General features: G+C 40.9%; 2 protein-coding genes across 6 annotated transcripts in view; one reads left to right on the top strand and one right to left on the bottom strand.

The window, feature by feature from the left end:
- Positions 1-12696, bottom strand: part of larp1b (La ribonucleoprotein 1B) — a 40971-nt gene extending 28275 nt beyond the window's left edge. For 3 of the 5 annotated variants that reach the window (XM_055231184.1, XM_055231185.1, XM_055231186.1), the window contains exons 1-3: positions 11894-12640; positions 4280-4341; positions 445-501 (exon numbers count right to left, since the gene is read on the bottom strand). In XM_055231184.1, the coding sequence (XP_055087159.1) occupies positions 445-501; positions 4280-4341; positions 11894-12236 (462 nt within the window). In that variant the 5' untranslated portion in view covers positions 12237-12640. Of the gene's footprint in view, positions 1-444; positions 502-4279; positions 4342-11893 lie in introns of all 5 variants that reach the window. The other 2 variants (XM_033988142.2, XM_033988144.2) reach the window with 2 other exon arrangements.
- Positions 12697-18762: 6066 nt separating this feature from the next.
- Positions 18763-22777, top strand: LOC117390846 (dr1-associated corepressor). The gene is made up of 7 exons (XM_033988651.2): positions 18763-18931; positions 19067-19139; positions 19774-19867; positions 19976-20089; positions 20156-20200; positions 21612-21711; positions 22737-22777. The coding sequence occupies exons 1-7, from the start codon at positions 18890-18892 to the stop codon at positions 22761-22763; spliced, it is 495 nt and encodes a 164-aa protein (XP_033844542.2). The 5' UTR covers positions 18763-18889; the 3' UTR covers positions 22764-22777.
- The last annotated feature ends 11 nt before the right edge of the window (positions 22778-22788 follow it).

Genomic DNA, 22788 nt, shown 5'->3' with positions numbered 1-22788 from the left:
GTATTTATCTTAAGTTACTTTGTGATTGTTACTTTTCACTTTTGTAAAAATAAAAACAAAATATCTTTATCTGGATATAAAATATTTGTCACATACAGCTCTTTCAGTTTGACTCTCAAACTCTCAAAACATAAATACAGAACATGGACAGCACAGACCTGACCCGGTTCATGTGCAGTACAGATACATCATCCGATAATGACAGGAAGTGCGCATTAGCATGCTAGTTGTTGGCTTTACTGTGATGGCAAAACTCTACTCTTGTTGTGAAAAGAACTTATAAACCCATCGCGGTGAATAATTAGGATGTTCTGAATCCATAAGGTAAGTGAGGAGTCACTGTAGACCACTGCAAACTGTTTAAAATGAACCAACATGAAAAACTCAAGTACAGCGCCTTTAAGTGCATGAATGAGAACAGAGTTATGTGCTGAGCGGGGTCACCTCTTTGGCGAGCTCTCCGGGGGTCGGCCAATTTGTGATGTCACTGAAATCCCCCGACTACAAAGACAAAAAGACAAGAAATCACAAGTTTATTTTACATTAATCATAATTTTGCTGAGAAAATAGGTCAGTTCTTTGTGTTACATTTGGCAACACCAGATAACATTTGAAAAACATTTTGTACAGAGTGCAGATATGGCCCAAGGCTGCACAGGTGAGAGAAAGTGGGCCATTTGACAAAGATGCGGCCCAAGAAAACACTTCACTGAGAATCCTTCAGTCACCATGTTTAAATATTTTTTGGTTAAAGGTCCTAGATCAAGTAAAACTGACTCTTGTAGCTTTAATCCATGTTCTAATGCCGTTACCTCCTCAAAAACAGACCTGGAGTTGTGTTTGTTTCATTCACACATGTTTGAGTAACACTTTTTATTAGTCTGTCTACTTCTCCAAAGCTCAAAATGCTCTGTTCCAACTCGTGATGTCATGAAGTTGTAATTTTAAAGTTAACAGCTCCTTTTACATTTAGTTCAGTAGAAATTGGCAATTCCAGGGCTGAAATCGTCCAAGTGATTCTAGTGAAGGTGTATGGAGATTAAAAACACTGTTTTACAAAATGACATCACAAGGTGGAACAAAGTGTTTTCAGTCTGAAAGAAGAACTCAGTCAGAATTTACAGGTTTTGTGTGTTAAACATGCGCGAATGAAACAAAACACAACTCCAGGTCTGTTTGTGATGAGGAAACAACATTAGAACATGGATCAGAGAGTAGAGTCATACGGGCTCTTTAAAGCTGCACTATGTAACTTTGTCAGGACAGTTCCATATTAAGGCATTAAATGCGCCTCTAAGAAGACGAGCAGGAAACGCCACCAGGCCAAGTTACAGATCAGATCTGTGGAGAGGTAACAGAATGCCTGTTTTTCAAGGTATTCTGACCAATAAAACCACATGTAAATAAAATGCTACAATGTGGAACATTTCAGTCAAAGCAAAAAACATCCACCTGGAGACAAGCCAGAAAAAGTGGCATAGTGTATCTTTAAAGATCTATATGAAAAACTGTAGAAAATGACTGATAAGTTGACTACCTTTGTTTTAGTAGCAGCAGTACAAGAGTAGAAGTAATAGCAGTAGCAGTAGCAGCAATACTAGTACTTTTAGCAGTATCAGTATTTATGACTCATGTTCAGGCCATTATTCATTCACACTTCATGATCTTGTAGCCACAGCTGCCCTGGGGCTGAATGACAGATGTGGCTACTGTTACACTCCGGCCTCCAACAATCACTCCAAATAAATCCTATGAGAAGATCCTATGTTCTTCTCCACTGACCAAAGTGAAAATGGTTTGGTTTGTTTAAAATCATCATATCAAAGGTCACATCTAATTGACCTTTGACTAAATAAATATGAGACTTTAACACAAACAGATCCTCTACAAATACAACATTAAAAGAGCTGAAACTTCACTGACACAGTTTGAAAATGTCAAAGACAAAGTGTGAGAAACTCTTAGGTCTGCAGAGTGTTTGAGATGCCCTCCCTGTGTCTCCATGGGGTCTTATTCTGTGTAAAGGCTGATAACCCTGATAACATTCTGAAACATACGCTTGGGCTGCTCTATATTATTTTAAAAAGTAACTGATTGTGATCAGATTTGTGACTTATGTAAAAAGTAAAACTCTGTTGGAGCATCAACATTTGAGATAAAACTGAAATCAAAACTGATAAGCTAACAGGGAGGGCATCTGACGCACAGGGAGGGCATCTGACGCACAGGGAGGGCATCTGACACAGGCTTTTGGATGAGTTTAAAATCTATGGACAAACTGTTGAAAAACTGTAAATCCAAAAATTCACATCACTGCCCCAATCCAAACATGTGCATTTAAGCACTATTCACACAGACACACACACACACACACACACACCCCCACCCCACACACACACACACACACACACACACAGGTGTACTCTTGGTTAAACACTGAAGCAAGACAAACCAGTCCAAAAGACAAACACAAACGTCCCGAAGCGGCTCAGACCAGTGAAGGCAGCACAAGCAGGTGGGGGTTTCCCATAGAGATGACATGTGACGGTGCATGTGCTGCTTTCAAGGACAGGTCTGTACTTTACAGTGTGAGGAATGCAGTGGAGCTGCTCTGAGAGACTTGAGGCCTTAGGCGGGATCGGGGCTGGACAGGTCAATTTGTCAAGGACGGCTAAATATTCTATTCCCTCTGACTTTTGTGCTCATTCAGTCTCAGTTTGAATTAGAGCCAGAATCATCACAAAGGTGGAGTTTGGAAATCTCAGAGACTGTAGTTCAGGAAGTTCAGTCATTTCTTTTAATTATTTCATTCTGCATGTAAACTGTTAACCCTGTAGTTTAAATCTGCACAAACATATTCTGAAATGTTCCTGTGTGTCAGATGCTCTCTTTGTGAAACATTCACCTCTTAAAAAAACAAAAAAAACATTTGTCTAGTTAACACAATTCAGTTTTCTTTTGCGATTGAACTTGGATCCTCACTAAGCAGCTGAGAGATGACACAGACACATAAGTACAGCTCCTGACCAGAACCAGGAAGTCCTTCACACATGTGTCCTGTGTTCAGGTCTCTACTCTGGCTCCTGTGGCTCAGAGAATAGACTTTAAAGCAGCTCTGCTTGTAACAAGTCTCTCCATGGACCAGCACCAAAGAACATCTCCCATTTGTTAGAGCCACATGAACCATCTCACACTCTGAGGACTTCAGGGACCTGCCTCCTGATGTAGTCCTGGTGTAGTCCTGGTTTAGTCCTGGTTTAGTCCTGGTTTAGTCCTGGTTTAGTCCTGGTTTAGTCCTGGTTTAGTCCTGGTTTAGAATTTGTTTAGTCCTGGTTTGGTCCTGGTTTAGTCCTGGTTTAGTCCCAGCCTCCTGCTGGTGCCCAGAGTCAGGACTAAACATGGGGAATCAGTGTTTCAGTTTTCTGCAGCTAAAACCTGGAACAGTCTTCCTGAAGATGTGAGACAGGCCTCTACTTTGACAATGTTTAAATCCAGGCTCTGTTCTGTTTAGCTGCTGTGACTGAAAGGTTTTTATTCTGCCTCTTCTCTTTTAATGTTCATTTTATGATGATTATTTATGATCATTTGTGTTTTGATTTGTTGCATTGTGATTTTAATGTCTTTATTTTGTAAAACACTTTGTGGACCAGTTGTGCTGTACAAATAAACTTGCCTAATTTTATTTTTCCCTATAATTATAGATATTTAGTTAATGTGAGGTCCTAAGAGCTGAAAGGACACACATAAACACTAGTGCAACGACACATTTCTGAATGACTTGGATACGTCACCTTCTAAGTGAAAAAGGACATTTATAGAACTGAGCGGCTCAAACCCCACTCTGACATGTTCATACTGTTGTTGTGTCCTTGGGCAAAACACTTCATCCTTTATCACGTCCAAGCATGAATGTGGTGTGTGTAATTGGCCGTGCTTCCTTCAGTTTGCCCCAGGGCAGCTGTGGCAGAACCGCCCACCTCCAAAGTGCGGAGTGAATGAAAAACCTTTAACACAAAAAGTTACACAGTGCAGCTTTAACAGGGACCATCTCCTGAGACTACAGGGGTAAGGATCCTCTTAGTGAGAGAGGGAAAGACCAGTTCAACTTCTCTACAGAAGATCAGAACATGGGAACATGAACACGTCAGAACATAGGAACATGAGAACATAGGAGCATCAGATCATCAGAACATGGCAACATGAGAACATCAGAGCATAAGAACATTAGAACATAGGAACATGAGAATGTCAAAACATAAAAGCATTAGTTTAGTTTTACCTTGCTGGATTTCCTGGTCCGAGGCTTGGCGGCTCGCACCACTTTGAGAGCGTTCTGTGGATCTGCAGAGACAAAAAATGTAGTACAAAAGGTTAAATTAGCAAATGTCTGGATTCTAATCATGTTTTATGGTAAATAGTCACATTTTTACACAGCACCTCTGCACCTTCAAGACTCAAACCATCAAGGAACCATTCACCCATTCACATACACACACTCATTCAGACACATGGCATTCATCTGTGGGAGCTGGAATCACATCGCCAACCTGTGGGTCAGTGGATCTGACCACTCTTCCAATAGTGTTTATGTCAAGAGCCGACCTTTGGATTAGTGAACAAATGCTCTACCAACTGAGCCACTGTTGCTCCATAGGCCTGTGACGTTTATCACTATATTGAAAGATGGAACTATAGAATTTGGGATCAATATTTATTGCGTCTGCACCTGCACAAACTGGGGGATTGTGGGTATTTATATTGTAATAATATAAGATTTGAGCTGTAAAGGGTTGAATAAGTGACTTCTTTGGTGAACTTTTGGCCCATTCTGCTTGGGTTTGTTGCAGATTGGGCCTTTAATGGGCCTATTTATTTAAAAAGCTTCACTGGGATTAACTTGTTTAACTGTTATTGTGTCAGTGGCATAAAGTAGTTCCAATATTATCGTTAATACAAGTAATTCAGACTGAGGCATTACACAGACACTACTTCAGACTGAGGCATTACACGGACACTACTTCAGACTGAGGCATTACACAGACACTACTTCAGACTGAGGCATTACACGGACACTACTTCAGACTGAGGCATTACACAGACACTACTTCAGACTGAGGCATTACACAGACACTACTTCACTCTTGAGTCTTGAAGCTCCTTTGAGCTCATAGCACTTTGAGATTTGATGTCAAATGTAAAGTGCGTTATAAATAAAATGTATTATTATTTATTATTATTAGAACTTTAACTCAAACACACTTAACATCATTGTATTTAAGATTTAGATTAAAAAAAAAAGCTAACTTAAGCATTTTATCCCTAGTTTGACAATATTTCTAGGTTTCACTTCCTGGTTGTAAATGATGACCTCACACTGGGGAATTCCATAACTGTTACTTGGCAACAATGTGGTACACAGAGCAAAAACTGCTCTGTCTTGTGTGGCAAATAAAAATATATTTGGAAGCGGGTGTGCCACCTGCTCATCTCCATGCAGTTGTCGCTGCTCTGCCTAGAATCATCATGTTCTGCAGTATGGCATTAAACTTAACACCTTGCATTTATGTCAATCAAGTATTCAGGTGTTTTAATACACCACAAATACATACATACTGTTGAGGGAGGGGTGACCTATCCACAGATCTAACCTGTAACTCGGCTTGGCTGACTGTGCCACATTCTAGGCAAAACAACCTCTCCGTAGAGACAAGCAGGTGGCAGACCCCACACCAGAAAAGTTACATAATGGAGCTTTAAATTTAATGCTTTCTTTATGGGGTGATAACAGCTGAGTTGGTAGAGTGTTTGTCCACTGATCTGAAGGTTTATTATTAGTCTGTCTACATCTCCAAAGCTCAGAATGCTCTGTTCCACCTTGTGATGTCATGAAGTGGTAGTTTTCAAGTTAACAGCTCCTTTTACCTTTAGTTGAGCAGAGATTGGCAAATCCAGGAGTGAAATGATCCAAATGATTCTAGTGAAAGTGTATGGAGGCACTTCCTGTATTACCACATGATGACATCACAAGGTGGAACAGAGTGTTTTCAGTTTGAGAGAAGAACTCAGCCTAAATCTGCAGGTTAGTGTGTTAAACATGTGTGAATGAAACAAAACACAACTCCAGGTCTGTTTGTGATGAGGAAACGACATTAGAACACAGATAGCTATAATGACCACTGTTTTAATCCCTAATCCAAACATGTTGTGACCCCAGTGCAATGCTATGCTAGCTGTGTATAGCTTTAGAGTTAGAGTCTGGGAGGGGCCCTTGGGTGCAGTGGATGGCAGCAGTGATAAGAGCAGAGGGTCTGAGGGTCCGAGGGGTGAATGGGAGGGAGCCATACAGTAAAACGAAACCTGCTCCTGCTTCAAATATAGCTCCAACACACATTTGAACACACTGCACTGACCTAGCGACAGTTACAGCACTGGACCTTTGCTCAATGCAAGGGCCTAATTAGCATTCAGCTAATTCACCTGGTACAAGTTGAGCTGAGCCGTCTGGGAAGCATGTACGAGTGTGAGTCTTCAGATGAGATTTGCAATTTATGTTTTAATCTTAGGACATCAATTCATATTTTAAACACGTTCAGAAGAACTGACAAAAACAGTGGCACACAGGAGTGGGCATCTGACACAAAGGGGAGGGCATCTGACACACAGGGGAGAGCTTGTGACACACATAATACAGAATAAGATAGCATATTTTGTTGTTTGTGGAGATATTTCAAAGATCTTGCAGCGCTAAGTACAAGTTAGCATTATGGTATTTTTCTTAGATAATGTTGCTTTTGTTTGCAAATAAATCCAAAACACACATTTCGAGGCAGCTAGATGGCACAAATCCAACACAATTTATACAAAACCAACCGATACAAATTAATATTTAAAGAGCGTGATTCTTGCCGAGGGGGTAGGTAGCGCCAAAGCTACGGTATCAACTTTAAACTTGGATTTAAAAAGTTATGAGGTTAGCTTTCTTATCATTTAATCGTGCAGTTCAAATGGGGAGGGTTACATCAGATGCCCTCCCTAACACACCCTTCTTCATTAACACTTCTCATAGCCTTTGAATACTGTACAGTTTAAAGCGGCCTTGTCCAGGTCGTGTCCAGTCTGAAGTATTTGAGTTATGCTGGCTTGGCGTGGCTCAGATGTCTGTGTGGATTCTCCTCATTCTCCAGCCTTTTGCTCCTCCCACTGTCACACCTAAACTCAGAATTAAAAGGTGACACTATCATTATTAAGCTGGAGGTGTTCTATCAATGAGGAACAGTGCTCAAAGTTTTACAGATGAAACTAAAAGTGCTCCAAACGATGTGTTTCAGATGACATCACAATATTCTGTCGACCATTTTTATTCATGCAGGTTGAGGCAGTAGACCTGTCACTATGATCATTATATCAACTAATGGTTCTATATATGAAAGATGGAAATATGCATTTTTGAGTCAATATTTGTCATGGGGACTTTTTCCTTGCTTGGATATTTGTGGTTATTGTTTGACTTCTGACAGGTCTATGGGGAAGATTAAATTAATATTGTTCAAATGTAAAATTGTGTTGTAACAGTGTAACAGTGTGTTGTACATCGTTTGTATTAGTGACTAGGTCCAAGAACGGACCTAGTCACTAATACAAACGATCAGGTTCAACCACAGACTGTGTAAAGAAGTGTATTACGTGAGTGTGACGTCACCCACAGCGTTTGGCTTCAGTCAAATGAAGCTCATCGAGGCTAGAGCAGTGATAGGGGCCAATTTGGAGCAGAGCTCCATATTTGGAATTCTGACCACGAGTATCATAGCAGCCAATCCAGAGTGAGGCTGTTGAACGTAACACCCCTTCCTGCTCGCACCACTGGTTTAGCAGGGAGTGGGACCTTTGCAACGCTGTCTATCAAACTTGTTGCTAACGTTAGCGAGGGCGACCTCGGGGAAAGAAGACGCCTGATTTGTCCGTTATTAATGTTCATATCTTGCTTTACAGACACAATAGTGAAATAAAAAAACAGGATCATGTAGAGCAGGTTAATACGAACATTTAAGACCAAAATAATGAGTCTGACAGCAGCAGTTACAGAGAGAGGGGACACAGTTTTTCAGTGTAAAGTGAATTGGAGCCAGAGTTGATGGAGCCTGAAGCACGCTCATGATTACTCCCTATTTGGAAAGCGATGGCTAACAGGTTAGCTATGTCCATTTATATATATAGGCTATGGGTTCAACATTTGTACTTTACCAAAAAATATCCAAAATGTTAATTCCCCATGTAATCAACAGGGAAAACTGGATCTTGCCCCCATCTGGGAGAATGACATCACATTCAAGAGTCTGAAAACCTCAATACATAATACATATACAATGAACAACAGTACACAGTAGTGGCTGCTCATAGACCAAACTGTAGATAATGAAAACATTACATAGATCTGTCACAATAACACATTTTGCTGAAGTAAATGTAGATGACAAACTACAATACTGAAACTCATTTCTGCAACTGACACAAACCCAAGAGCAGGTTTAAACCATTCTCGACCGGAAAAAGGTGGTTTGCCCTCTCCGGGTGGGTAGAGAGTCTCTGCCTCAAGTGGAGGAGGTCAAGTGTCTCGAGGTCTTGTTCACGAGTGAGGGAAGGATGGAGCGTGAGATTGACAGGTGGATCGGTGCAGCGTCTGCAGTACCACAACAGATCGCTGTATTGGTCTGTTGTGGTAAAGAAGGAGCTGAGTCCAAAGGCAAAGCTCTCGATTTACCAGTCAATCTACGTTCCTTCCCTCACCTATGGTCATGAGCTCTGGGTAATGACCGAAAGAACGAGATCGCGGATACAAGCGGCCGAAATGGGTTTCCTCTGTAGGGTGGCCAGAGCTTGGTCACATGGGAGGAACTCTGAGTAGAGCTGCTGCTCCTACACGTCGAGAGGAACCAGTTGAGCTGGACGCCTCCCTAGGGAGGTGTTCTGGGCATGTCCCACCAGGAGGAGGCCCCGGGGAAGGACACGCTGGAGGGACTATGTCTGGGAATGCCTTGGGGTCGCACCGGAGGAGCTGGAGGACGTGTCCGGGGTGAGGGAAGTCTGGGAGTCCCTGCTTATACTGCTGCCCCCACGACCCGGCCCCAGAGAAGCGGAAGAAAATGGATGGATGGAGATTTAAACCACAAAAACTATTCTAAATCTACAATATTGTTCAAAATCACGGGCTGCAAGAAATAAACAGCAGAATGAAACACTTTAGTCGTTAGTTTGTCTGTAATGAGTCAGACAAGTTATTTATTCAAACTTGTACAGCTTAAATCTGATCATATACACACAAAATAACCACAAATGTCCCGGCAGAGCAAAGAAAAAGTCACATGTTAAATATTGACCCCAAAATGACATAGTTCCATCTTTCACAGAATCATAAGTTGATATAGTGATTATAGTGACAGGTCTACACTTAAAAGTAAATGTGACTCTATTTTGTCCAAAGTGTTTGCGATCGCCTTCAGTCACAGAAAAAGCCTGAGAAAATTGAATTGTAACTTTTCAATTTAAACCAATATAACTGGGATTTAAAGGGACTTTGGTTGGAGTCAGGTTAGTGTATTACGCAAGACATTACTAGCTTTGGACTGTCCAATGAAGGAGGCACATGGCAAATCAAATACAAGCCACATATTTACTTTCTACATTTTATATACAAACAGAAAACATCAAATATCTAAAGTAAAATATATGGAATTATGTAGTAAAGAGAAAACTGGAAATCACTCTACAATTTTTTAAAATATTTATATTCAAATCCCAAGTATCCTCTTTGTTTTGTCAAAAAAATATTTAGTAGAGTTATTTAGACCTGTCACTATAATCACTGTAACGATTTCACATTCTACATATGAAAGATAGAACTATCATTTTGGGTCAATATTCTTTGTGGGACTTTTTCTTTGTGAGATTTGAGCTGCAGAGGTTTGTATTTATAATGAGTCATACAAGTTCATAATTCAATCTCACTACTGAAGTGTTGAGTCCAGCGATAAATCCAACTTGTTGTCCAACAATGTTATCACGACAAGCCTGTGTGAGAGTTACGTCACCGTTTCTTTTTACTACACACTTCCATATATCTCACGTCTTCTGTTTGTATATAAAACGTACAAAGTAGTAACAATGGAAAAAAAAAAAACACTGAAAGAGTGAATGAGGGTGTGTCCAGACTGGTAGTGTGTATTTAAACAGCAGTCAGGAGTTTGGACACGCCCTCTCAGTGACTGGAAGTGACTGACGATTTTAACCTGGTCAAACTTAACCTAATCAAAAGTAAAACAAAGTATCTATTTGGACTTAACGATGTAGGGTTTGGGTTTTTGGGTTTTTTTTGGTAACTCTCTGGAGCTGGAGGCCACTTAGCTTTTTCAGCTGAAAAACTGCCATCTCAACTCATTTAGGGCGGATTAATCATGATTAGACCTGTCACTATAATCACTGTGTCCACTTTTTTCCCTGTATATATCAGATTGAATTAATTAAAAGTCTATGACTCATTACAGATACAAACATGTGACTTAAGTGTTTAGAACAGGTTTGTGGTTATTCTTTAAGTTTCAATATTATCGTTTATCGTCTATATTTACTTCAGCGACATATCCAACTTCGGAATGTGTGATCGTAACAGGCCTGATCACAAAAGAATCAAACTGGACACATTTCCATTTGAAGCAACATTATTTCCATAAACAACAAGATGTCCAGTCTTATTCTGTATAAAAACTGCTATTTTAGATCTGTACAAACATGTTCTGAAATGTCCCTGTGTCAGATATTTGAGCCTTTTTGGTTAATTCTTGGATGTGTATAAAATGTTGAACCCCTAAACAGAATCCTAAAAATAAAACTGGCTTATCGGAAAAACTGCATTAGTTTTCCAAATTGTTCAGTCCTAATTTGAATGAAGATACACATTTATTTTAGTACAAATAAATGGGGTTATTTCAATCATAAATTATGATAAAAGAAAGTTTGAGTGAATTGTGTGTGTAAAGACTGACACCATTTACGCCTCAGTCCAGAGGGTCCAGCGCGTAAAGTAATGAAAGTATTGCACAAACTATCTTTCAAAAAGGTTCTTATCCACATTCACCGAGCAGATACGCCTGCGTTACTCTGAATAGGGCGGGGCATCAGGGCTGGTCCCACATGTTGACCTTTTACACCTGTACAGTCAGTGTGGAGCAATCTGCACACATTTATAAAGCTTTCACTCCTCTCTCTCACCGTTCTCTCGCTCTTTTTCTCTCTCTCCTCTCACTCCTCTCCCCTCTCTCCCACTCCCTCTCTCGCTTCCCCCCCCCCCCCCCATCTCTCCTCTCTCCCCCTGCCCCCCTCTCCTCTGACAGCTCCGCGCGCGGTGGGAGGAACAGCGTTGCGCGAGGCCATTGGACATGCAAAACGTGTCTCTGCAGAGTGCAGCCCCACCACTATCAGCAGTTAGCCTGGCCCTGGCCCTAGCACTAAAACAACCATCTTTCCCACAGATTTTCACGTTTTGGCTAACTGTCATGCTAATTTAACCCCTGCAGACGCTCACCCAAACACTCTATTACGCATTCCAGTGTAAGCCAATGCGAGCTAAGCGGCTAAAGGCTAAAGAAGTAGCAATTGTCAGCATTCAACACGTGGTGCGCAGAGGGGGATGGGGGAAAATGTGCCACCATCAACATATCTTGACATTTAAAGTGGTCCATATGCGTGCCTACTGTTTTGGCACCGTTTGGCACCGTTTGGCACACGTTTACAAGCGCAATTCCCATAAAATTACGCACCAGATCACGCTCGCCAATAGTGCCATGTCAACAGATGGCAAAGTCCAGTTAGTTGGTCAAGTCCTGCACTGAAAAAGTATTACCTTTCTCTTGACTGCTGGAGGTGATATTATTTATAGGGACGCGTCCTGTGGTCCTCTTCGTCCATGGATTCACTTTAGGCGGTGGAGCTTCAACGATTTTGCGCTTCACAGTTTCGGTTGTGTCTGCTCCGTTTTGCTCATTTTCCTTGTCGTTTTCATAGCTTTTCTTGGGGGTTTTGGCCTCGTCTCCTTGCTGCGGGGTCTCTGTGCCTTTAGGAGCCGGCTTGTCCAGTTCCTTTGCGGGTACGGGCTTGTTTTGGTCGCCGTGCTCCGCTCCAGTACTCGGGCTCACCGCGGCTGTCAAACTAGACTCGCCCGGATTGCTCTCTACCTCTGCGGACATGCTGCTTTTGCTGTGCTCGCTCTTGTGTTAAATCCAGTGTGAACTTTTGGTCCTTTTATCCAAGAGAAAAACAAAGAAAATCTCAAGATATGACCACATCTAAAAGTTCCCCAGAGCACGGAGCAGCTGTGGACCTCGCTGTAGCTCGCTTTAGCCTCGAAGTAGCTTCCAGCGGCTAAACGTGAGCTAAGCGAGCGGCCATGCACAAGTTCCCAGCTAAAACTGTCGATTTTCTTTGCTTAACAATGACGTAATACCATCAGAAATCCACATCAAAGTCCGTTAAAAAGCCTCCATGCAGCAGACACGAACGCAGTCGCCTCCGTGTAGAGTTTTGGTAACTTTAAAAACTCCTCCAGTGCGAAATGCCAGTCCACGCTGCAGCGCCGCTCTGCCCTGCTGTAAACACGGAGCCAGCCCCTAGCGGCCGCTCCCTGTCACTGCAGCTCAGCCTCATGTCAAACAGAGAGGACTCAAAAGGGCATATACAGCAGGAGCCACACGAGCCACTGTTACAGCAGGAGCCGCAATAGCCACACGGGCGAGTGTTACAGCAGGAGCCGCGGGACCCACACGGGCCAGTGTTACAGCAGGAGCCACAAGAGCCAGTGTTACAGCAGGAGCCACACGGGCCAGTGTTACAGCAGGAGACGCTGGAACCACACGGGCCAGGAGCCACACGCGCCAATGTTACAGCAGGAGCCACACGGGCCAATGTTACAGCAGTAGCCGCAGGAGCCACACAGGCCAGCGTTACAGCAGGAGCCACACGGGCCAGTGTTACAACAGGAGACGCTGGAACCACACGGGCCAGGAGCCACACGCGCCAATGTTACAGCAGGAGCCACACGGGCCAATGTTACAGCAGTAGCCGCAGGAGCCACACGGGCGAGTGTTACAGCAGGAGCCACACGGGCTAGTTTTACAGCAGGAGCTGCAGGAGCCACATGGGCCAATGTTACAGCAGGAGCCACACGGACCAGTGTTACAGCAGGAGCCACACGGGCGAGTGTTACAGCAGGAGACGCAGGACCCACATGGACCAGTGTTACAACAGGAGCCACACAGGCCAGTATTACAGCAGGAGATGCAGGAACCACACGGGCCAGGAGCCCCGCGGGCCAGGGTTACAGCACAAGCCACAGGAGCCACACGGGCCAGTGTTACAGCATGAATCGGAGGGCCCACACGGGCCAGGAGCCACACGAGCCAATGTTCCAGCAAAAGCCATACAGGCCAGGAGCCCCGCGGCCCAGGGTTACAGCACAAGCTGCAGGAGCCACACGATATTGAAAAAAAATCTTTCTTTTTTTTTTGTCAAAAACGTTGCGATTGCGATAAGATTTGCGATATATGTTTAAAAGTAGGATTCTGTGGAGAAACACTGTAAACAACAAGAAAAACATGTTTCAGAACATGTTTGTAGAGATTTAATATAGGCTTGATTTGATTATTATTAATTGTACAGTCCCAACAAGAGCCACAGGGGCTGGGACCAGTGAGGTATTATAAAACTATAGAAATTGTTGCCATGGTAATAATCTATAGTAACAAACGTCCACGTTCAGCAGCCATGTTGGGACTGTAATATTCTTTATCTGCCACATAGAGGAGCTAAAATGTGTACTTGAGTAACAGTAATGTCACTTCAAATTAATATTACTCAAGTAGAAGTACAAAGTAGTGGTCCAAGTAATTACAAGTAATTACGAATCAAACCAGTTTTTTATTCCAAATCGGTGTTTTACTCGTGTTCTTAACTCAGAGAGAAAAGGACCTGACAGACACAGAGTCTCCTGCATCATCAGAATCATATATACAACACTACACGGCAAGCTTTTTTCAAATGATTTTCTGTAAGTACTGTTCTGCTACTACAATGGCAAGATGGCTGCCGCACTGGATCCATAACCTCTCTAGTTATTACATCACGTTGACAGGGGCCCCTCTGCTTGTGCCCCACAGCAAAACAGCACAGCCTCTGTCACTCACGGCTGATAACATCTCAGAGACAGTTAAAGTTTGTATGTTTTATTTCAACTTACGACTCTCAATTTTACACCAACTCTTAAGAAATTATTTGTTTATTTTATCTTTAGTTTATCCAGTTGTTCTGGGATCAGCCAGATTCAGATCATCGCAAGCCAATGCTTATTTCAAATTATCATTTCTGAATCTTACACTTGTGTGTGCAGTACAAATGTATTTGCAGTATATGCATTTGCAGTATGTGTATTTGCAATATTTGTGTTTGAGTATAACTGTGATTTGTACAAAGACGATTTCCTGTAAAAATACTTTTATGATCACTTACATTTGATGTGATATGAGTTGGAGCTGTAAATGTCTCAGTTAGAAATGCACCGATACGATACCGGTATCGGTTCAGTCGGCAATGGTCCAGTCGATATTGGCTCAGTGGATGACTCATTTTGGTCTATAGACTGGTGTAATAAGACTTACTGGACAATGTTTGTCCAAAACACCTCGCCATATTTAGTAGTTCTATAGTTACTTTAAATGACAACAAAACAAACATAAGCCCAAGTGTCGATATCAGTATCGGACGGAAAGAGCCAGATCAGTGCAGAGTCTCAGTTCATTCTCTGCTTTGGGCTTGACTCATTCAAGCATGTTAAAACTGAAGATGCTGGGGATTAGTGAAAGTTTCAGACTCTAGAGCAGGGGTCACCAACCCTGTGCCCGCAGGCGCCATGTCACCCCCAAGGCCCACATGAGTCACCCGCAGACCAGTTCTAAAAATAGCACAACTCACTAATGAGCTGCATCTAAAATTTAATTTTATTCTGTTGCTATTTTTTTTTATTTATTTATTTTTTATCACCCTTGCGTTTATATAGATTTAAAAATGACAATATCTTAAACATATGTTCATTATACGTGAAGTTTAGATAAGTTAAGGTGAACTTTGACCTACTCGCTTCAGGTCAGTATTGTGCGCGTGAGAAAACCAGTGCTCCGCTCTGCGCTGTGAGGATGTGCTGAATGCAGTTTCTTTCTCCAAAACATGGAAGAAAATAAAGAGATCACTTTCACAACGATTTAAGACTGTAAAAGAAACCTGCGCGTATCTCATCTGCGGAGCGACTGTGGTGACGGCAAAGACACAATGTGGAGGGACACGTCACTACGTCTCACAAAACTCCACACTAACTCCCCACGGGGACGCGCACTCCCCACAGGGGCACACACTATGGCCAGAACAAGCCCAGAGCTAAACGCAGCTTTGGGTAAACAACAGGCTTTTTTCACGACACCGGTGAAAAAGTCACACAACGCAACCGAGATTTATTTAAAAATATGTAAGCGTAACGTTACATAATTGATAACTTTATGAAACATGGTGCAATGTATATTACTTATGTTTTGTTAAAAAGGTTTGTCAATGGATAGTGAAAATGGGACACTTTTCCTATGAGATGTAGTGATGTAAGTGTCATCTGGAAATTTAACAATTACTAAGATCAGTAAAGTTAAAATGCTGAATACTGATATGTTTCCCTCCTTGCTCATTGTTGATAATTATTTTGAGAAATCATTAATGTGATCAGTGTCTTGCAACATGATCAGTGTGTTCACATAGATGATTATCATTTATCATTATTAATAATGTATAACTAAAGGCAAACGAGAAAATGTGTTATTTCAGAAGAGCGTCTCAAACTGGTCGCCCTTCGTATGACTCAGTGCCCATAAAGTAACTCTCAGGTTAAAAAAGGTTGGTGACCCCTGCTGTAGACTGTGATGATGATGATGATATATATATATATATATATATATATATATATATATATATATATATATATATATATATATATATATATATATATATATATATATATATATATAATTTCTAATTAAAACTGAAATAGGCAAGGCAAGTTTATTTATACAGCACAATTCGTTCACAAGGTAATTCAAAGTGCTTTACAGAATAAGAAAGACATCAAAATCACACAAATCAAAAAACAGCAGTGTTCTGGATGTACTGTTTTGTCTTAAGGCTCATTTGGAGAGGCCAGTGAGCAGGACATTACAGTAGTCTAACCTACTGGAGACAAATACATGAATAAGTCTCTCTAAGTCTGGTTTTGACAGTAAACCTTTGATTTTTGCAATGTTTTAGATGGTAAAAAGCTGCAGATGTTATTGATTTGATGTGGCTGTTAAAGTTCAAGTCTAATTCCATTATTATCCTGAGATTTCCAGCCTGATTTGAAAGTTTTAGAGAAAGAGACTGGAGGTGACTGCTGACACTTTATCTATGTTTCTGTGGACCAAAGACTATGACTTCAGTCTTATCTGAGTTTAGCTGGAGAAAGTTGTTTTGCATCAACACACTGATCTGTCGGAATGACGAAGTGAATCTACTGGTCCATATTCACCTGCTGCAGTGAGACATAGATCTGAGTGTCATCTGCAGAGTTGTGGTATTAACTGGCCTAACAGCAGCATGTAGAGATTGAACAACAGGGGTCCCAGGATTGATCCCTAGGGCATCCCACAGGGACATTTTATCTGAGACACATTTTCCAATTTCTACAAAGTACTTGACTTGAACTAGTTTGGTGCAGTACCAGAGATGTCCTTCCAGTCCTCTAGTTTCTGTAAGAGGATGCCATGATCCACAGTATCAAAGGCAGTGTTATTTGTATCGTGGAATTGATGGCATTTTTAATGCCCTGAACCTTGTCGTTACAGAATACTGCAAACTCACTGCACTTAGATGTGGAAATTAGTTCTAACGGCAGCGGAGCTGAAGGGTTTGTTAATCTGTTTACTGTTGCAAACAGGACAATAATGTCCAAAAAATACCTCTCCTTTGTTCTACATAAACTGTGGTTGTACCTGTGCATCTTTTCTCTGTAAATCTCACAATGAACCTGGAGCTTTGACTTGTGCTATTCCTGTTCGGCCCTCTGGCACTCCCTTTTCTGTGCCCTGCATGGCACTTTCTGCTGTAACCATTTTAACCTTCATCGGGCAAGGGTGTCCAGAACATTCAAAACACTCGAAGTCACAGAGTTCATGAAATCATCAACATTAGAACATGAGGTACTTTTAAAGTGTGTCATTTCCATGAACAGTGCACCTGTTTTATCATTTATGTGTCTCCTTCGAACAACTGCAGGACCAGCCCCTGGTTTGGGAATAACTGACAGGTCAAAAAAGACACAGAAATGATCAGACAGAGCAACATCCACCACAGTGACATTTGAAATATTTAGTCCTTTTGTGATGAGCAGGTCCAGAGTGTGTCCTCTGTTGTGGGTGGGCTCACTGACATGCTGAGTCAGACCAAAGGTTTCAAGGACAGAACTGAGCTCTTTAGCGTTTCTGTCAAACACATTATCCACATGTACATTAAAATCACCTGTAATGACTAAACCATCAAAGTCTGTGCATATGACTGAAAGTATCTCAATAAAATCATCAATAAAACTCAGACAGTGCTGGGGAGGTTTGTATAAATCGACTAAATCGAGTATGGAGGGGGATTGTTTTAGCTCCATTTTAAAGGAAACATACTCAAAAGATGAAAACACCCCAAGTGACACCCTGTGAGTGACCAAATTATTACAGAGAAGTTGTATTATATTGAGTTGTATTATTATTAGTGAGCAGTGAAAGAGGAGTGAACATAAAGAGGAGTGAACATAAAGAGGAGTGAACATGAAGAGGAGTGAACATAAAGGGGTGTGAATATAAAGGAGAGTGAACATGAAGAGGAGTGAAAAAGAGGAATGAACATAAAGAGCAGTGAAAATAAAGAGTAGTGAACTTAAAGAGGAATGAACATAAAGAGGAGTGAACATGAAGAGCAGTGAACACTAAGAGGAGTGAACATAAAGAGGAGTGAAAATAAAGAAGAGTGAAAATAAAGGAGAGTGAACAGTGCCAGACTAGAGTCAAGCTCAACAGGGTCTTCTTTCCCCGCTGATTCTGCCAAGTCGTTCCCTTGGCTGTGGTTTCGCAAGGTGGTAGATAGGGACAGTGGGAATCTCGTTCATCCATTCATGCGCGTCACTAATTAGATGACGAGGCATTTGGCTACCTTCACAGAGTCATAGTTACTAAAGAGTGAACATAAAGAGGAGTGAACATAAAGAGGAGAAAACAGAAAGGTTTAGTCCTTGTTATGTCCTAGCTTAGTGTTGGTTTAGTCCCAGTTTAAACCAAGTTTATTCCTGGTTTAGAATTTGTTTAGTCCCGGTTTAGTCCTGGTTTAGTCTTGGAACAGAGCATTTTGAGCTTTGGAGATGTAGACAGACTAATAATAAAGTGTTACTCAAACATGTGTGAATGAAACAAAACTCCAGGTCTGTTTTGAGGAGGTAACAGCATTAGAACATGGATTAAAGCTCACGAGAGTCAATTTTAACATGAAAAGTTACAAAGTACATCGTTAACAAAAATAGCGGATAATGGTTAATTTTCATGATTTATCTTATTTTCCGCTAGTGTGACGTCAGAGGTCAGGGGTCACGGGGCCCTCAGAGGCGGAAGTGCCGCTGTTTCTTCTGCTGCAGATTTTCAGCCGAAGCTAAACCCAAACAAATGGAGGCAGCGGCGGAGCTTTGCGTCACAAACATGAGCGATGCGTGCAAACGACGCCGAATAAAACCCGTGAAATGCCCGGACAAAAACGGAGATACAGCGTGCGCTTCCCGCCGGTAAGTTTGCGCGTTTACACGTTACACACGTGGAGTTTGGGGGGTGTGCAAGTCACTGCTGTGCTAGAGTCACCTGTGCTAAAGGAGTCACCTGCGCTAAAGGAGGTGTGGCTCACGAGTGTTTTGTTTTTCCAGGGGCGCGTTAAGAAGATCATGCAGAAGGATGCAGAGGTGGGGCGGATTGCGATGGCTGTGCCTGTCCTCATCTGTATCCTGATTTACGCACAATACGAAATATAAAACACGGAGACGTCCTGATTTGCGCACATAGACCCCTAGTTTGGTTTTTCCCGGCTCCTCTGCATGGGCACATAACTGCGACTGATTTGAGCTTTCATTCATCAAATAGACGCTGCAATTGGCCTTTGAACTCTGATTAATATTCACTACATAAAAATGTGAATTATTATTATTATTGGAGCAGTGACAAACATTCAGGGATCGACTCATCACTGTTTTTATTTTTTTTTATTTAATTGTTTTATTAATCGACATTTTACAAAAAAAAGTTGAAGCATAGTGACTTTCTGGTTTCTAGATACAGAATATTTATGGATACATGAATTATATGATGTATATTATTATTGATACAAATCTGAAGTTGCACAGTCTTATTTAAAACTACCCTGTCTCCTGATAAAGAGTATTTTAGCGTCTGTATAGTCCAGATAACAAATATGATTCTCAAAACACAGAGTTAATCATGTTCAAACACTGCAGTCCTGTAAGTAAATACACATGTTGTAAGTCAAAACACTCGTCTTCTACGAAAACTCTTCAGAAACCAGACCGAAACCAGGACCATAAAGAATCTGCTCCTGCTCCTAAACCTTAGACTTCAGCTCGAGCTCTGGAGATGTTCCTCAAGGCTCTTCTGAGTAAAACGTTTTTAATCACACAGTCCAAATTGAGCACAGTGCTGTCGGTCGCTCACATGTAAGTCCACTGTAATATTCTTCTTCTTATTCTTCTTCTGTTCCTCTTCTTTTTGTTCTTGTTCTTCTTCTTTGTTTAGTGCTAAAATAGTAACAGTTTGTTTTCCAGGAGACAGTGCATCGAGTCGGAGAGGCTGTTCCACTTCCTGTTGGATTTGTTGGAGCAGATGTCGACGGCTCAGAAGAAGGAGCCTAAAAACCTGAGCATCTGGCCCCTGTTCAGGTGGAGCCACGAGCCTGAGCCACAAATGTACTTTGAATTTTAAATATTACCTCAGCTTGTTTTTAGGTCACATGAGAATTCTGTGAAGAAATCCACAGGGACTTTGTACAGGTGAGTTTGTTATTATCAGTAATGGAAGTACTCCATAAGTAAAGGTACAGATACCCAAGTTAGAAGTTACTTAAATAAAAGTATCACATGAAAAAAAATCTACTTAAGTAAAAGTATTTAAGTACTTATTTAAAAATGCACTTTTATAGTAAAAAGTAAAAGTATTTCACACAAGTGTTCATTTGTTAAAGTGTAAATGTAGAGCTATAGATTTAAACTGAGACATATTTTGTTCAACAGTAACAATATGAATCAGTGTCTTAATTTTTCTCCTGAATTTTGTGTATTTATTTTTGTTTGAACTTGAAAACTTTAGTCAAGATGTTTCCACGAACATGGTAAAAGTAACCCCTCAAATCATATGAAAAGTACTTTTTACTTTTCAGTCTTGTTCAAAAATGTAGTGGAGTAGAAAGTACAGATACTGCTCTCAAATGTAGTGACGTAAAAAGTATACACTGTAAAATGTACTTAAATAAAATACAGGTACCTATTATTATTATTATTATTATTATTATTATTATTATTATTACTATTACTGTTTTTAGTATTACTGTTTTCTTTTTTTAATTCACTGTATTTTTTTCTGGTGAGGGGTCTTCCACCTGCTTTTCTTCATGGAGATGGTATTGCTTTGTCTGAAATTTGTCTGAGTATGGCGTTAAATTTATTAATCCCCATGAGTGACGCTATCAGGCTAACTTACTGGTCAGATCTCTGGAGAGGCGATCCTACACTCAGCTCCATGTTTGTTCAAAATATTTTTCACACATACACTTGCAATTTAAGTGGAACATTTGAAGAACATTCCCAGCAGAGTAACGTGTCTCCATGGAGACGAGCAGGTTTGATTCCCCCCTCGCACCTGAAAAGTTACATAGTGCATGTAGCTGACAGTGACATGTCAGTGTATTTGTTTTATTCATTAGAACAGAAGTCAGTCTGAAAATTGGTATGATTTTACTTCATTATTTTTCCGAATGTGTCAAACCTGTTGTGAGTCATGTGACCACTCGCTTTGATCTGGAAGTTGAACAGAGAGAGAGAGAAATGGTAGATGTGAAAGTGAGAAAGAGACGATAAGAGAAATACAGAAAAGAGGTCAGAGGTCAAACATGTTCCGCTTCACTCTGCTGTCGACCTACAGCCAAACACAGTAAATACTGTTTTTAGATAGATAGATAGATAAATACTTTATTAATCCCCTGCATTTATGTTTAAAGTATGTTATGTATCAGAGCTGTCTCTTAGTTTTCAGTGTTTAAGGTAAGAGTCAATCAAAATTCATGTTTTTACACATTAAAACACAGGTTTTAAACACAAACGTATTGTGTTGTTGTGAGTGGTCATTACCTAAATAACATTCAGACTGGGATGTGTCTGTGTGGGCTTTGGCCTCGTGCTGTTTCAGGCCATCACTTCTCCAGATTCCTGTGAAGAACAAACCAGAGGTGACAGAAACACCTCCGAGACAGAGTCTGGACTCGCTCCACGACGACTCCGACTCCAGCGTGAGTGACTCTACAACTGTTCTCTTTAATTTACGGCTTTGTATAACATTTTATAATATCTGCACTTTTAATAGCCTTAATAAAACATTAACAAAGACTAGCTACTGAGCCTATCTTCCAAGAGCTGTCAAAAGAATCAAAAATCACATCCGAATCGATACTAAAACTAGAATCAAAATTAGATACTCATTGTTCACAGACATCAAAACTAAAAAATTCCCAGTGACAAAATGAATCTTTCCTAAATATCTTTAGAATGATGTCTCTCCGTATTGTTCACAAGTATAAGACACATAGACTAGTATACACCATGGAGAATAGAAAACAAATACCAACATTTAACATGGAACATCACAGTATATTGCCTAAAGAGTCTTTTTGTCGTCGTCGTCGTATCGGAATCGGTATCAAAATTGAGTTTGAAATTTTACTATCGTGACAGGACTAACTCCTAACCCCTTGATTAAGTAGTGACTAAGCCAGAATCATTCTCAGTAAACTATTTGTTTATTATGAAGTCATCACGGTTTTATTAAAGGTCCATATGACACTATTCTCTGATCTCTGTGCTAATGTTGTTTCTTCATCACAAACAGACATGGAGTTGTGTTTTGTTTCATTCACACATGTTTAACACACAAACCTGCAGATTTAGGCTGAGTTCTTCTCTCAGTTTATACACTCCATACTCCTTCACTAGAATCATTTGGATGATTCAGCCCTCTCTACTGAACTAAAGGTAAAAGGAGTTGCTAACATGACATGAAACTATCACTTCATGACATCACAAGGTGGAACAGAGCATTTTGAGCTTTGAAGATGTAGACAGACTAATAATAAAGTGTTACTCAAATGTGTGAATGAAACAAAACACAACTCCATGTATGTTTTTGAGGAGGGAATAGCATTAGACATGATTTAAAGCTCACCAGAGTTAGTCTGTGTCATATAGGGCCTTTAAGGCTCATTAAGATGTATATTTATAAGTGCCGCTCTCTCTTAGTTTCTATTTTTCCTTCTTTCAGGAGCCTGACCTTGTCATTTGTCTCTGAGTCACTTTTATAAATACAACCAATG

Source organism: Periophthalmus magnuspinnatus, chromosome 22 (assembly GCF_009829125.3).
Source record: "Periophthalmus magnuspinnatus isolate fPerMag1 chromosome 22, fPerMag1.2.pri, whole genome shotgun sequence".
Lineage (NCBI taxonomy): Eukaryota > Metazoa > Chordata > Actinopteri > Gobiiformes > Gobiidae > Periophthalmus > Periophthalmus magnuspinnatus.
The sequence above is the reverse complement of the archived record's forward strand: the minus strand, read 5'-3'. Positions and strand labels throughout refer to the sequence as shown.

What these genes read in the sequence shown, in the direction of transcription:
- LOC117390846 (XM_033988651.2), top strand. Translation starts at nt 18,890, where the DNA reads ATGCCCGGACAAAAACGGAGATACAGCGTGCGCTTCCCGCCG. An exon ending in AGCATCTGGCCCCTGTTCAG is followed by an intron (nt 20,090 to 20,155) that starts GTGGAGCCACGA and finishes GCTTGTTTTTAG; the next exon opens with GTCACATGAGAATTCTGTGA. An exon ending in ACGACGACTCCGACTCCAGC is followed by an intron (nt 21,712 to 22,736) that starts GTGAGTGACTCT and finishes TCCTTCTTTCAG; the next exon opens with GAGCCTGACCTTGTCATTTG.